The sequence below is a fragment of the Amphiprion ocellaris genome, chromosome 8 (assembly GCF_022539595.1).
Source record: "Amphiprion ocellaris isolate individual 3 ecotype Okinawa chromosome 8, ASM2253959v1, whole genome shotgun sequence".
In the NCBI taxonomy this organism is placed as follows: Eukaryota; Metazoa; Chordata; class Actinopteri; family Pomacentridae; genus Amphiprion; species Amphiprion ocellaris.
In genome coordinates, this window is record NC_072773.1 from 30,275,802 (window position 1) to 30,287,663 (window position 11,862).

At 40.3% G+C, this 11,862-nt stretch overlaps 2 protein-coding genes across 6 annotated transcripts; one reads left to right on the forward strand and one right to left on the reverse strand.

Moving 5' to 3' along the window:
* The first annotated feature begins 1,668 nt into the window (after positions 1–1,668).
* Positions 1,669–9,106, forward strand: nfe2 (nuclear factor, erythroid 2). Of its 4 annotated transcripts, none has more exons than XM_023291304.3 (4): positions 1,669–1,905; positions 3,812–3,890; positions 4,006–4,143; positions 6,487–9,106. In XM_023291304.3, exons 2-4 carry the CDS (start codon positions 3,843–3,845, stop codon positions 7,789–7,791), a joined length of 1,491 nt encoding a protein of 496 aa, XP_023147072.1. In that variant the 5' UTR covers positions 1,669–1,905; positions 3,812–3,842; the 3' UTR covers positions 7,792–9,106. The 4 variants fall into 4 exon arrangements, with proteins under 4 accessions (XP_023147072.1, XP_023147071.1, XP_023147073.1 ...); XM_023291303.3 differs by lacking the exon at positions 1,669–1,905 and adding an exon at positions 3,578–3,721; XM_023291305.3 differs by lacking the exon at positions 1,669–1,905 and adding an exon at positions 3,578–3,699.
* On the reverse strand, positions 7,973–11,764 carry hnrnpa1b (heterogeneous nuclear ribonucleoprotein A1b). Of its 2 annotated transcripts, XR_002747335.3 has the most exons (11): positions 11,606–11,764; positions 10,962–11,078; positions 10,669–10,815; positions 10,367–10,577; positions 10,123–10,269; positions 9,974–10,027; positions 9,757–9,885; positions 9,553–9,678; positions 9,398–9,467; positions 8,167–8,217; positions 7,973–8,087 (listed from the first exon to the last, which is right to left on the reverse strand). XR_002747335.3 is itself a non-coding variant. In XM_023291307.2 (10 exons), the coding sequence occupies exons 1-9, from the start codon at positions 11,615–11,617 to the stop codon at positions 9,409–9,411; spliced, it is 1,002 nt and encodes a 333-aa protein (XP_023147075.1). In that variant the 5' UTR covers positions 11,618–11,764; the 3' UTR covers positions 9,035–9,236; positions 9,398–9,408. The 2 variants fall into 2 exon arrangements, 1 of the variants encoding a protein (XP_023147075.1); XM_023291307.2 differs by lacking the exons at positions 7,973–8,087; positions 8,167–8,217 and adding an exon at positions 9,035–9,236.
* Positions 11,765–11,862: the final 98 nt, after the last annotated feature.

Genomic DNA, 11,862 nt, shown 5'->3' on the forward strand with positions numbered 1-11,862 from the left:
TGTAATGGGCCAGACAAAGGCTTCCACGTTCTCAGGGTTTTTGAATATATATAGTGTTTCACTGAGAGTATTAACCATAGGCCTAAAATGTGCATTTATTTCACAATCAAATGCAGCTGCAGGTTAGTATTCAGCACAAACATTTGCATTGATTACTCCAAGCTTAATTATCGTCACATAACTGCTGTAAGCATCCTAATATATGTGGAATAAGAAGTGTGGTGGTGCTGTGAATCACTGAATTTTTTTCCTGTATTATTGTTTTACAAATGTAATCTTTGGTGAAGTCTGTTGGTGTTAAAAGAGGCAAAATGAGAGGATCAGCTTTCAGAGTTCCGCATTACATCTATTTCTGTTAGTTGGTCTCATATACATATGTGTGTTTTCTGTTTAACGGTGTCTAAGTTAGTTTACCCACCGCAATTCAGGGTGAGAAGTGATTGCGACATTTGTTTTCAGCTTCGTATTTCTCAGAAAGTCTGTGTAGCTGCTTATTTTTAATACACTGCTTGCATTTGTGACACAATGCCGCGTTTTTTTATGTGAATAATTTTAAGGAAATGTGATCTCTTATTAGGGAATTCTACTAACATGCATGCTTATTTTACACTCTGATATTGTTTTAAACACCTAGAAGGCCTAAATATATATTGTATTTTGCAGCCAAAGGAGCTGCATTAACAGATGCATATTTCAGCTTGTCTGTCAAATGATTTGTTAGCATCGACTAATGCTTTTAAAAATGAAATCCATCCACTATGTTCAACACAATGTACACAGTAGGGGATCTGTTAGAGAGAATGAAAGGTGCTGAATATTTCATGTGATCCAGATTAGTTCCGAAATCATCCTAGTCACCATGAGATGGACTGTCACTGCTATCTATCACAGTACAAGACAATAAATATGCATTAAAACAATAAATATGCAATATCTATAATCAGTAATTGTGCGAAAGCTGTTGCACAATAGGCCAGTTCTACACAACACATAGCCTTTGTGGGGCTCACTGTTCACAGTGTTTCAGATCAGGGCAGCGAGGGGATTTTTTTGTTGAGGATTTTAATGGTCACTTGCTATGTAAGACACGCTCCCCTCCATTCTCCCCCTGCTCCTCTCTCTCCCTTGGCGGTTGCTCTGCCAGATAGAGGAACAATGTAGTCTTTCTTACCTGTCGGAGGGTGTACATTCCATCTCTGCTAAACTAAGTCTCAATCCTGCCTCCAACCCAGCCCTGCTTGAACAGGGCCCTCTCTGCAGCGCCGGCTCTGACTCCAGGTACTCCACATCACACTCCTCATACCTTTCACCTGGGAGGATTTGAGAGGACATTGTTCTTGTACGTTTTGGCCCGGACAGAGACAACCATACGGCTAGTTTTCACTCACTTTTAGCTTGTTTGAAATGCTCCTTTTATGTGTATTGTCATTATACAATTAGAATCAAAACTGCTTACAGTGTTTTTTGGATTTGTAAACATCTACCTACTTCACTGTGGACTGACAGAAAAATTGCCGTGGTGTTTGCCAGACTGTTGGTTTGTGGTTTGTCATGTGGGCAAAAGGGAAATTTGGAGGTTGGAGTGCAAGTGTGCTATTAAGGATACAAGAGTGCAAAAAATTGTGGTGTGGGTGCTTTACAGGAAGATTGCGTTTGTCTGCACAGAGCCATCCCATTTATGCCGGTGGCTGTAAGTGCTGCTGAACACAGAGAGACACACAGTTGAATGAGACATAGAGCAGGAGGCCTCATGTGTTTTACTTACTTCTTGTGATCTGTTAAAAGTAACAGCACAACAACAGCACTCAGAAACTTCTTGTTCTCACCTCCAGGACCGTGCTTCACATCTTAAGAGTGTGATTTTTTTACTCATCACCTGTTGAAGACACAGAGAATGTTGCTCAGGTATGTTCATTCATATTTTCTTTTTTACTGATTTGTCATATCTCGCTGTTTTTATTCCAAAGCTATGCTGAGATGTTCCCACTTGAATTATTTATTGTATTATAGTGAAGTAAATGTAACACTTTACATAAAGACTTTACACGTCATCATGTAACACAATGAAGCTATAGAACAGTGTGATTTAATAATAATGCAGATTTCCATTACATTACAAGAAATATATTTAAATATATTTACATATTTTCTTTATTTGAACTTAAACTTTGCTGGATCAATTTTGAAAAAGTTTGAATGAAGTTCTTACAGTTGAATTTGAATTTCTTACAGTAAAAGAAAAAGCTTTAGGAAACTCACCACTGCAATACTGGTGATAGTAGAATATAAAAGTTATAAATCCATGTCTCAGAACATTTATGGATTACAAAATAACTAACATGTGGCGATGGCAAACAGCCGTATACAAACAGGTTTCACTGAAATAATAACTAACAAAACATTAAATATACAGGATTGTTTTGAAGCTCAGAAAAAAGACATTAGACGTGTGATTTTAAATGAAAAATAACAACTAAAAAAACACATTTGGTTAAGGAGGATGTTGATCATGGATATTTCCATCACCAACAGGAAAGAATTTGCACAAAACATGTCTTATACTGGGATACACCACATTTTCAACTTTTTTTTTTTTCAGATCTAGATCAGCTTAATTGATCCACACCATTGAAGCCTCTTCTAAGGCTACACCCAGAGATAAACTGTCATCTATGGTTCCTCGGTCTCACACAGGCTGTTGTTTGCTCCTGTTTTTTTACTTTTAAGCATTTCTAACTTCAAAGTTACAGTCAGCCACACCCTGACTACTCTCAGGCTGTTTCATACAAAATATTATCTGTATTATTGCTAGTAGATGCCGCTTAATGGCATCACTTATTGCATGTATTGATGGAAAGTGTTCTGCTTTTTCAAATATATATATTAAAACAATACAGTCTTAAGAGTGTCATTCAAACTTGAAAAGTGACATTTATTTTGAAAGGCTACAATTGAACAATTGTTATTTGTCCACAAAACAAAGCAGTTTTAAACCATCCATTCCAATAAGAATACTTCTACTGTTATTTGTTATTTATTCATTTCTTTACCAGGGACACGGCATACATAAAGAGAAGCAGTGCATCAGATGTTTGCTCCCTGGTTCAGGTTTTAAATTCGGCTTTAAATAACATGACAAATAAATTGCTGCAACTGATTCAAGTAGACAATTAAAACAAAATCTAAACAGCAGGAGAGCAAATGCATACAGTGCATGATTATGTGCATGGTCCGGAGTGTGTTTACGTTGGTCAGTGTACATGCATGTACACATACATGTGTGTGAAAAGTGAATATGACCTGAGTGTGTTTAATTCATAGAGATGTCACCATATTGTACTGAAAAATTTTGAAATACAGGTAGCATATAGCAAGACTACAATGTTGTCTAGTTTAGTTAAAAGAGCTAAAAAAAAAATATTGGCAATATGTAAGCTGGACACCAAAATCTCCAACGCAGCCATCAGGCCCCAGTGTGTCTTGTAGAGCATGCTGTTTTCCCGCAGATTGTCTTATCAGGGGTTGGCAAAGCTGCACCCTGGTATAGCTCATGGGAGGAGTCACCTCAACCGAACTGAACCCTTTATGAGTTCCAAAAGAACCTTCTCAACATCCAGTCATTTATTTAGCACCAGCAGGTCTTTGGATATGTAATGTACTAAAAGGAATTTGTGTCGGAAGGCGTGGTGTGACTTAACGGTTCGCTTATACATGACTAAATGTGTGTTGTTGTTTTTTTTTTTAATTTCTGTTCTGTTACAGTTCAGAAGCTGGTTGGTGATAGTAACATGTTGCTTTGTGTGCCCACCAGGTTGATTTTTTGCAGCAAAAGCCTCTCCTGAATGTGTTCAACAGCCAACTATGTTCTCCCTCTGAGGAGAACCTGTGAGGTAGGTCCATCTGTGAAGTGGAAAGCTCAGTACGAAGTTGAGCCTGTAATAGAATCATGAATGTTTTCTGTTGTTTTTTAGTATAATATCCAATCATTTGTTGTCCCAATACAAGGCAGCAGCTACGCCAGGCAGGCTGTGTGGAGGAGTGTCCATGCAAACTAATTTCCCTGGAGTCAGGTCTCATGGAGCTCCTCAGGACACGGAGATGGATGTGGCCTGGCAGGAGCTGATGGCCATCACAGAGTTGCAGGTAACTATAGCAGTGATACACTAGGTGCACTTCATAGAGTTTCTATTTTTTTTGCTGCAAAATGTTACATTACTGATCTCAGCTACAAATGTATATGCCTTATTGCCACACTGCATGCCTTACTATCATGGAGGTGCATGTTCAAATTTTTTTTTTCAACAAATGCATGGGTCAATATATAATTGGGGGACTTTTGAAGTCCATGGGATATAATTTGCAAACATTTTTATGAAAAGTAAAAAAATATATAATTTTTTTTATGTTCATTATGATCATGTCTTTACAAATTCCATAATTATTTAATATGGAAACAATCAATTATTAATAAAAAATAACTGGATATCACTATTGTTAACTAAATAACCATCCAATCTTAATAACAACCACCTTCAAATTAGCTAAACAATAATAAAATAAGCTTATTCAAAAATAGTTTTGATTGTGTTATTTTTTATTAAGTTGAGATAATCATGACAGATATTTTTTTGAAAATATATCAAATTTTATATGGAATATAACAAATTGTATTTGTGTCCAAGTAATCACTTTCATTTAAGTTACCCATTACAAAAACACCTCTCAAGGAAGTGTGTTAATTCCAGATCACATGACCTGCTCCACATGATGTCATTTCCTCCTGAAGAAAAGACTGGCCAGACTCCAAGGCTTTCTGAGTTATTTAATATAAAATAGTGTCTGAGTCAAGTGTGGATTTATGGCATGTCAACAGGTTTACTACAATATCTTTATATATAAATAAATATATATATATAAATAACTTTCAATTTCAATTTTACTCAATTGTATATCTAATATTTAGAAGAATCTTTCTGTAAAAATGGCATATTGTGTTTGGTTATAGGCAGCCATGTTGATTTTAGGCCTGAAAACAGCAAAAATGTCAACTATGATACCTGTCAACTATGTTACAAAAAGTCCTGCAATTATATATTGACCCACATATTCTTAAAAAATTGAAGAAATTATCATTTCTGAGCTACAACTCTGGAGACTGTCATGCACAAAAAGTTTGAGCAGCCCTATATATCTGATTTTTTGGAGTGAAAATAAGAGACAACAAAAGAAACTTTGCTGCAAATGTTCAATTGCCTGCTATCTTTTTCATGCACTTGGAAAATGCAAAAATAGTTTAACAGTTAGTACAAGAGTCCCTCTAAAGTTTTAACTCATTAGACTTTACTTGATTGATTAGGCAATTCCAGTTATGGGTAAGAGGCAAAATGAAACTGGACGTGTCCCGAGTAGAAATGCAAAGCAAATGAAAATCTTCATATGACTGCAAAGAAGTGGTTAGTTTAGCTGATACAGGAGTGGTGGTGCAGCATTCCACTGTACAGCCTATATGGAAGAGTCATCAGGAAGGAAACCTTACCTGCAACCTCATCAGAAAGGTTAAAGTCTAAATCAACATTTAGGTGAAGTCACTCGGTACACACAAAGACATTAAAATTAAGTTCTTTGGCCACAATCACCAAAAGTATGTAAGGAGAAAGAGCAGCATTTGTTTAAAAGAACATTGTGGTAATTATTTATGGATGGAAATATTATGCTTTGGGGTTGTGTGGCAGCCAGTGGTGCAGGAAACATTGCATGGATGGAGGGAAGGATAGATTCCACTTGCAAATTCTGGATGTAAATGCCATTAAGCCGGTCAAGAAAATGAAGCCGAAAAGACGCTTCGGTGGCTACAAAAATCATCTGATTTATGTGTATTTTTTTAAGATCATGACATAAAAAGTCAGCTGCTGCAGTGGTTGTATTTAAGCTACTTGTATTCTCTTCAGGAATCAGCTAAATGTATGCACTCAGAGTTTGGCATTAATGTACTTAATGAATTTTTAACATATAGGTTTATTTGTTTGAGTGCCAGGTGTGACAACACAACAGATGAAATATGATTTTAAAAAAAGTATTCATATTTGATCAACAGAAACATACTGTATAATTTCCATGTGATGCATTATATTGAAATCTAACACACACTCAGGTAAGATGGGCAACAATGGTTTGTTTGAGTGATGGCAGGATGAAGAGATTGTGAGAGGGGGCATGCTGTATGTTGCTAGCGGCCCCCTGCACTCCACAATAGCCATCTGTTTCTAAATGAAACCCGATCACATCTTTGAGAGCCCTTCATGGGCTATGGGTGGCCGGCTGAAGTGGGGGTAAACTCTGTTCTACAGCAGACCAGATGAATTGTGCAAAATACAGTGTCCCACTAATTTACTGAGGTCTTGTGAATGTAATAATTGCCTTAAGTCATTTTTAATTCTGGCAAATATGTTTGTGCCTGTCAGTCATAACTGGGCGTTTTTGCTACAGGAGTTTGAAGTCCCCAGTGAAGGTTCCTATGAAACATCACAGTACCAAACCATGGAGCCGATGGCCCCTGTGGGAGAGTATGGGATATCTCAGCCCCATCCCGAGCCTCCTCCTCCTCCTCCTGCTTGCGAGATGAGCACCGCCGCTGACAACTATGATGGATGTTATTCTGAAGAGGTGCCAACCTGTCATCGTCTAGGCAGCAACACAGAAGCAATGTATGGAAACTCTGAATCTCAGCTGAGTCAAAGAATGCTCCCCATCTCTCACGCTCAGCCCTCTCTCATGGCGCTTAGGGAACCAATGAACATGTCAGGTACCAGCCAAGGGCACAGGAGAGCCAACGCCTGCCTCTCTCAGGGTTTAAGTCGGCACATGCTCTGGACTACACATGGACAAAGCGCACGCGCTCGCTCAGCTGATGATATGGAATCGGACTCTGGTCTGTCTCTGGGTTCTAGTCCACCTCTGGCCTCCCCAGATAATCCTGCAGGTGGTGCACCAGGCTACCAGAGCGTAGACATAGGCATGACGTACAGCGATGGCGAACATGACAGCATGAACGAGCATGCCAGAAGAGCACACATCCATTACTCTATGGACTACCAGAGTCAATCTCACTCATATTTACACTCAGGTGCACAACCATCTTATTTTTCACCACAACCCAATTTATGTCATGCACAACAAAGTAGTCTGACTCTTCGGTCAGTGAAACAGCAGGGTCCTGCTGCAGTTTTGAGTGACCTGTACAATGATTCTGCAATGTCCAGCAGAGGGAGCTCACAGCACAACATGTACACAAAACCACAAGGGAGCATCTCCACTCCTGCGCCGCTGAGCAGGGATGAACGGCGGGCCATGGCTCTGAAGATCCCCTTCCCCATGGAAAAGATTATCAATCTACCTGTGGATGACTTCAATGAGCTTCTGACACAGTATACTCTGACAGATACTCAACTAGCGCTGGTCAGAGACATTCGACGGAGGGGGAAGAACAAGGTGGCAGCTCAGAATTGCAGGAAGAGGAAGCTGGAAAGCATAATTCACCTTGAAAGAGAACTGAACCAGCTGCAGGCCCAAAGAGAGCACCTGGCACAGGAGAGGCTCGAGTTCCAGCGGAGCCTAGCGTTCATTAAATGTCGCCTCACAGACCTCTATGCAGAAGTGTTTTCTCACTTAAGAGATGAAGATGGACAACCATACTCAATAGATGAATATTCCCTACAACAGACACCTGATGGTAAAATATACTTGGTACCTCACAATGCAAAAGAAAGAGCAATGCTTAAGAATTGGGAGTAGTGTCATTATTTATACTTCCTAACATATACTACCTGACTGTGCCAACTGAAAGTACTTTAACCAGCTGGAAGTCACATGCTTAGTTCATGTGGTTATGACCTACCCCTTATGTTAAACTTGTCATTCATGTATTAAAGGACACTTTCATAGCCTTTCAATTGACTGAAACCACAGCAGAATGTTTTGTAAAAAAAATACTTTATTAAAAAAAGGTTTTAAAAAAATAAAATTCACTGCACAGCAGTCTTCCATTGAGTTAAAAAAAAAATCTTCAGCACCAGCATTGTTCAGCTAACCTGTCCAAAAAGGAAAAAGAATAAGGTTAAATAAAGACCAACTGAAATTGTGATAAATGTGCAAAGTTTTGATTTGTACCTGACTGAGCCATTGTCACTGAAATGAAGTCAGATTTTAGGGGCAATGTGCCTAGAAAGCAGAAACACAAGAGTGAGTAAAAACAGTCTTTCCCAAATAAATAAAGGTGTTGATTTTTGTTCACAGCATGCAATATGTTGGACCTCTATGCACAATTAGAGAGGCCAATTTTACCAGTCAACATTGGTGCAAGTCATAAAACTTGTTTACGGTTACGTCATTACTGGGCTACACAGCTCGCTACCAGCTACATGACAAAAGCAACATATACTATCAGTAGTTGAGAAGTCTGGTCTTACCTACAGACAGCATTTAAGCCTTTTGGCAGATGCTAGCCTCAGGCCTCTTTTCTCACTCTCCCCTGCTTCAATGATCCTGGCGATGGTTTTGCTACTTCTCTCCCTCAGCTTGCTTCCATGGCTAGCCTTAAAGACTTTGCATGTAAGCTAGCATCCTCCAGATGATCTTTGCAGAAATCAGGGTAGAGTCTGTACCAAGTGATGGGCTCTTTACGATGATACCCTTTGCACACCTCTTTTTATTCCTCAACCAGTATTGTACATGTACCGATTTGAGTCGTGTATTATGTAGTGACTAGTGCAGGACTGCTCACATCACAAAAAAGTGTTTTTTCAGACTCCTCACATGACATAAAATTATGTCCCTGAACCCCACCTTGTGCAGTAGCTAACAGTGAACCCTCCCTTTCCCAAACCACTGAAGAGGCTAACGAGACTTTTAAAAAAAAAAAACTGAAAGATGGTTTATTTCAGCTTGATTTGATGCAGTTACAAAGAAAACCATACTTAAAAGAGCTACATGAAACCTCAATGGAATGCTTGATTTCCAGAAACACAGTTTGATTTAAAAAAAAAAAAAAAAAAAAAAAAGACAACACAAAAATGTTTAAATGAAGGCCCTCCATGATTTATCTACTGTACATCTCTTCTTGCAGCAGTTGTAACCTGCCACAACTGTTTGGCTGAGCAGATTTAGGGAGGTAAACCTGCAGCTGCCCTGTCAATTCGCTTGCTCTCCTCTCCTTGCTCTCCTCTCCTAAGTACTCAGTCCTGTTGAACAATACGGAACAACATTGTTAACTACTGGCTTTGTATGACCTGACATCCAGAGTGAATTTGTTTAAAGGTTATCTGCACTTAATGATTCCCTGAAACGACAAACTGGTTTTACAATACAAAAAAAAAAAACAACATTACAAGTAGGTTCTTACCATGACACATTTCAGAATCGCCCTGGACGGCCATAGCCACCACCATTGTTTGAGCCGCCTCCGTAGCCACCTGGAAACAAAAACAATTTACCAACAAAATACGAAAAGATCAGTATATACAGTGGTATGTGCTGACATAACGTGAAGACCCCTACCAAAGCTCCTGCCACCACCGCCGCCGCCACCTCCAAAGTTGTTCTTCATGGGGCCAAAGTTTGAGGCCTGGGGGTCGTAGTGGCCCATATTGTAGCTATTTCCGCCACCTCCACTGCCACAGTTGCCTGTAGTCAGACAATTTACCAAATTTTGTAAAACTTTTCAGCATAGAATGATAACCGCCAAGGTGAGTCAAAACTTACCGTAACCATTGCTGTCATAACCGTTTCCTCCATAGCCGCCGCCGCCTCCACCACCCTGGTTGTAACCCTGATTATATCCACGGTTGCCATTATTATATCCACCAGGACCACCTGGGCCACCTCCATAGCCTAAAACAATTTATTAAATAAAGTCTTTGAGCATGGTGCCAAGTTACCAGGTGAAAAACACTTGCGCAAGACAAAATGGCCTACTTACCGCCATCACCTCCATTGCAATTGTAAGGGCCATCTCCATATCTCCCCCTGCCACCTGCAAAAGAAGCAAACATTTAAAACAAGGTCTCTGTCATTACATAACATTAGTGTAATCAAGACAAGTAAACTCTACAATCCAAAATGTCATACCCTGATTGAAGCCTCTGTCGCAGTCATAGGGCCTTCCGCCACTGTTACGACCTCCCCTCATTCCCATTCCAGCATTCTGCATTTCCTGTTTCGTGAGGGCCTTCCTCACTTCACAGTTGTGACAGTTGATAGTGTGGTATTTCTGGACTGTGAGATGGAAAAGAGCTTAGTAGCCTATACAACAACCATACAATGAATTCGCTACATCCGACAACACTTGCAACGGAGAAAAATCTGTACTTACTGACAATCCTGTCGACTGAATCGTGGTCATCGAAGGTGACAAAAGCAAATCCCCTTTTCTTTCCAGTGTTACGATCGGTCATGATGTCAATGACCTCGATTTTGCCAAACTGCTGGAAGTAATCCCGCAGGTGTGACTCCTCTGTATCTTCCTTGATGCCCCCAACAAAGATCTTCTTGACTGTTACATGGGCACCTGGTCGGTTTGAGTCCTATGAAACACATTTTAGGCTTTAACTACACTTGCCCTTCTGAATGGAATTTCATTTTTTAAGACAGTAAAGCATAATCAGGCCAACTCACCTCCCTAGAAACAGCTCGCTTAGGTTCTACCACTCTTCCATCAACCTTATGGGGGCGGGAAGCCATAGCAGCGTCAACTTCTTGTACTGATGAGTACGTAACGAAGCCAAAACCCCTGGACCTCTTGCTGTTTGGGTCCCTCATGACCTGAAGACAGAAGGTTCATCTGATCTCAGCTTAACCACTGACTAGACAAGCATACATGCATGCTTGTAAATGTAATAAATGCCATTCAAGGCATAAAGGGTAGTTATTTAGCAAAGGTGATGGTCTTCCTAATGAAAGCTACTTACCACACAGTCTGTAAGGCTCCCCCATTGCTCAAAATGAGCCCGCAGGCTTTCGTCTGTGGTCTCGAAGCTCAAACCTCCGATGAAGAGCTTGCGAAGCTGCTCCGGCTCACGTGGGACCTACACAATAGACACGACAGATTGTAGTATCTGGGCACGTTCACTAGTGCGCAAAACCAGCACGTACACCATTCGACAATTAATATATTTACAATTAACATCTTGCTCGCGCTAATCGTTTATTAACCCTTGCCCTGCGCCCACATATCAAAATTCAGGACAGGGTGGAGGAGGGAGACATCGCCGCCATTAACGCTAGCAGACCGGTCAGCTGACGTTGAATATCAGCACTCATAACAGCAATTACACACCAACGTTCAATGTTAACACAACGTTATTGCCTTTCGTGTCTGATAATCGATTACAAACGTTCAGTGAAATTCCTGAATTTCGTACACAGCTGATTGCTTGAACAAAAGGCCACGAGGCCCAGTTGCTATAAAATGGCGGCTTGACAATGCTGGAAAGCAACTGCAGCTGCGACGAAAACGCCGCCTGCATTGCGTGGCCTCAGTGGCTTCAAATACGTTTTTCAACATCCACTAAGCATGAAAATATATACAACGCAGTGCGAATGCATTACTTACGTCCTTCGACATCTTGCAGGTATATCCTTGAAGACCCCTCGTAAACCGACAGAAGAAAGGCGATCTGCGTCAGACGAGCCTAGCCTGCTATTCAACAGTATAATAAATAGCACAGGATACGCCTCTGCTGCACGGCGATTGGTCAGTACTTCCCGCTGCAGTCTGTCGTCAGAAGTAACTGGATCTTCTTTGGCTTAAATGCAATCAATCATTACAAAGGTCCAATCGTCTGCTGGCAGGCGTGTGTTTGAGGACCA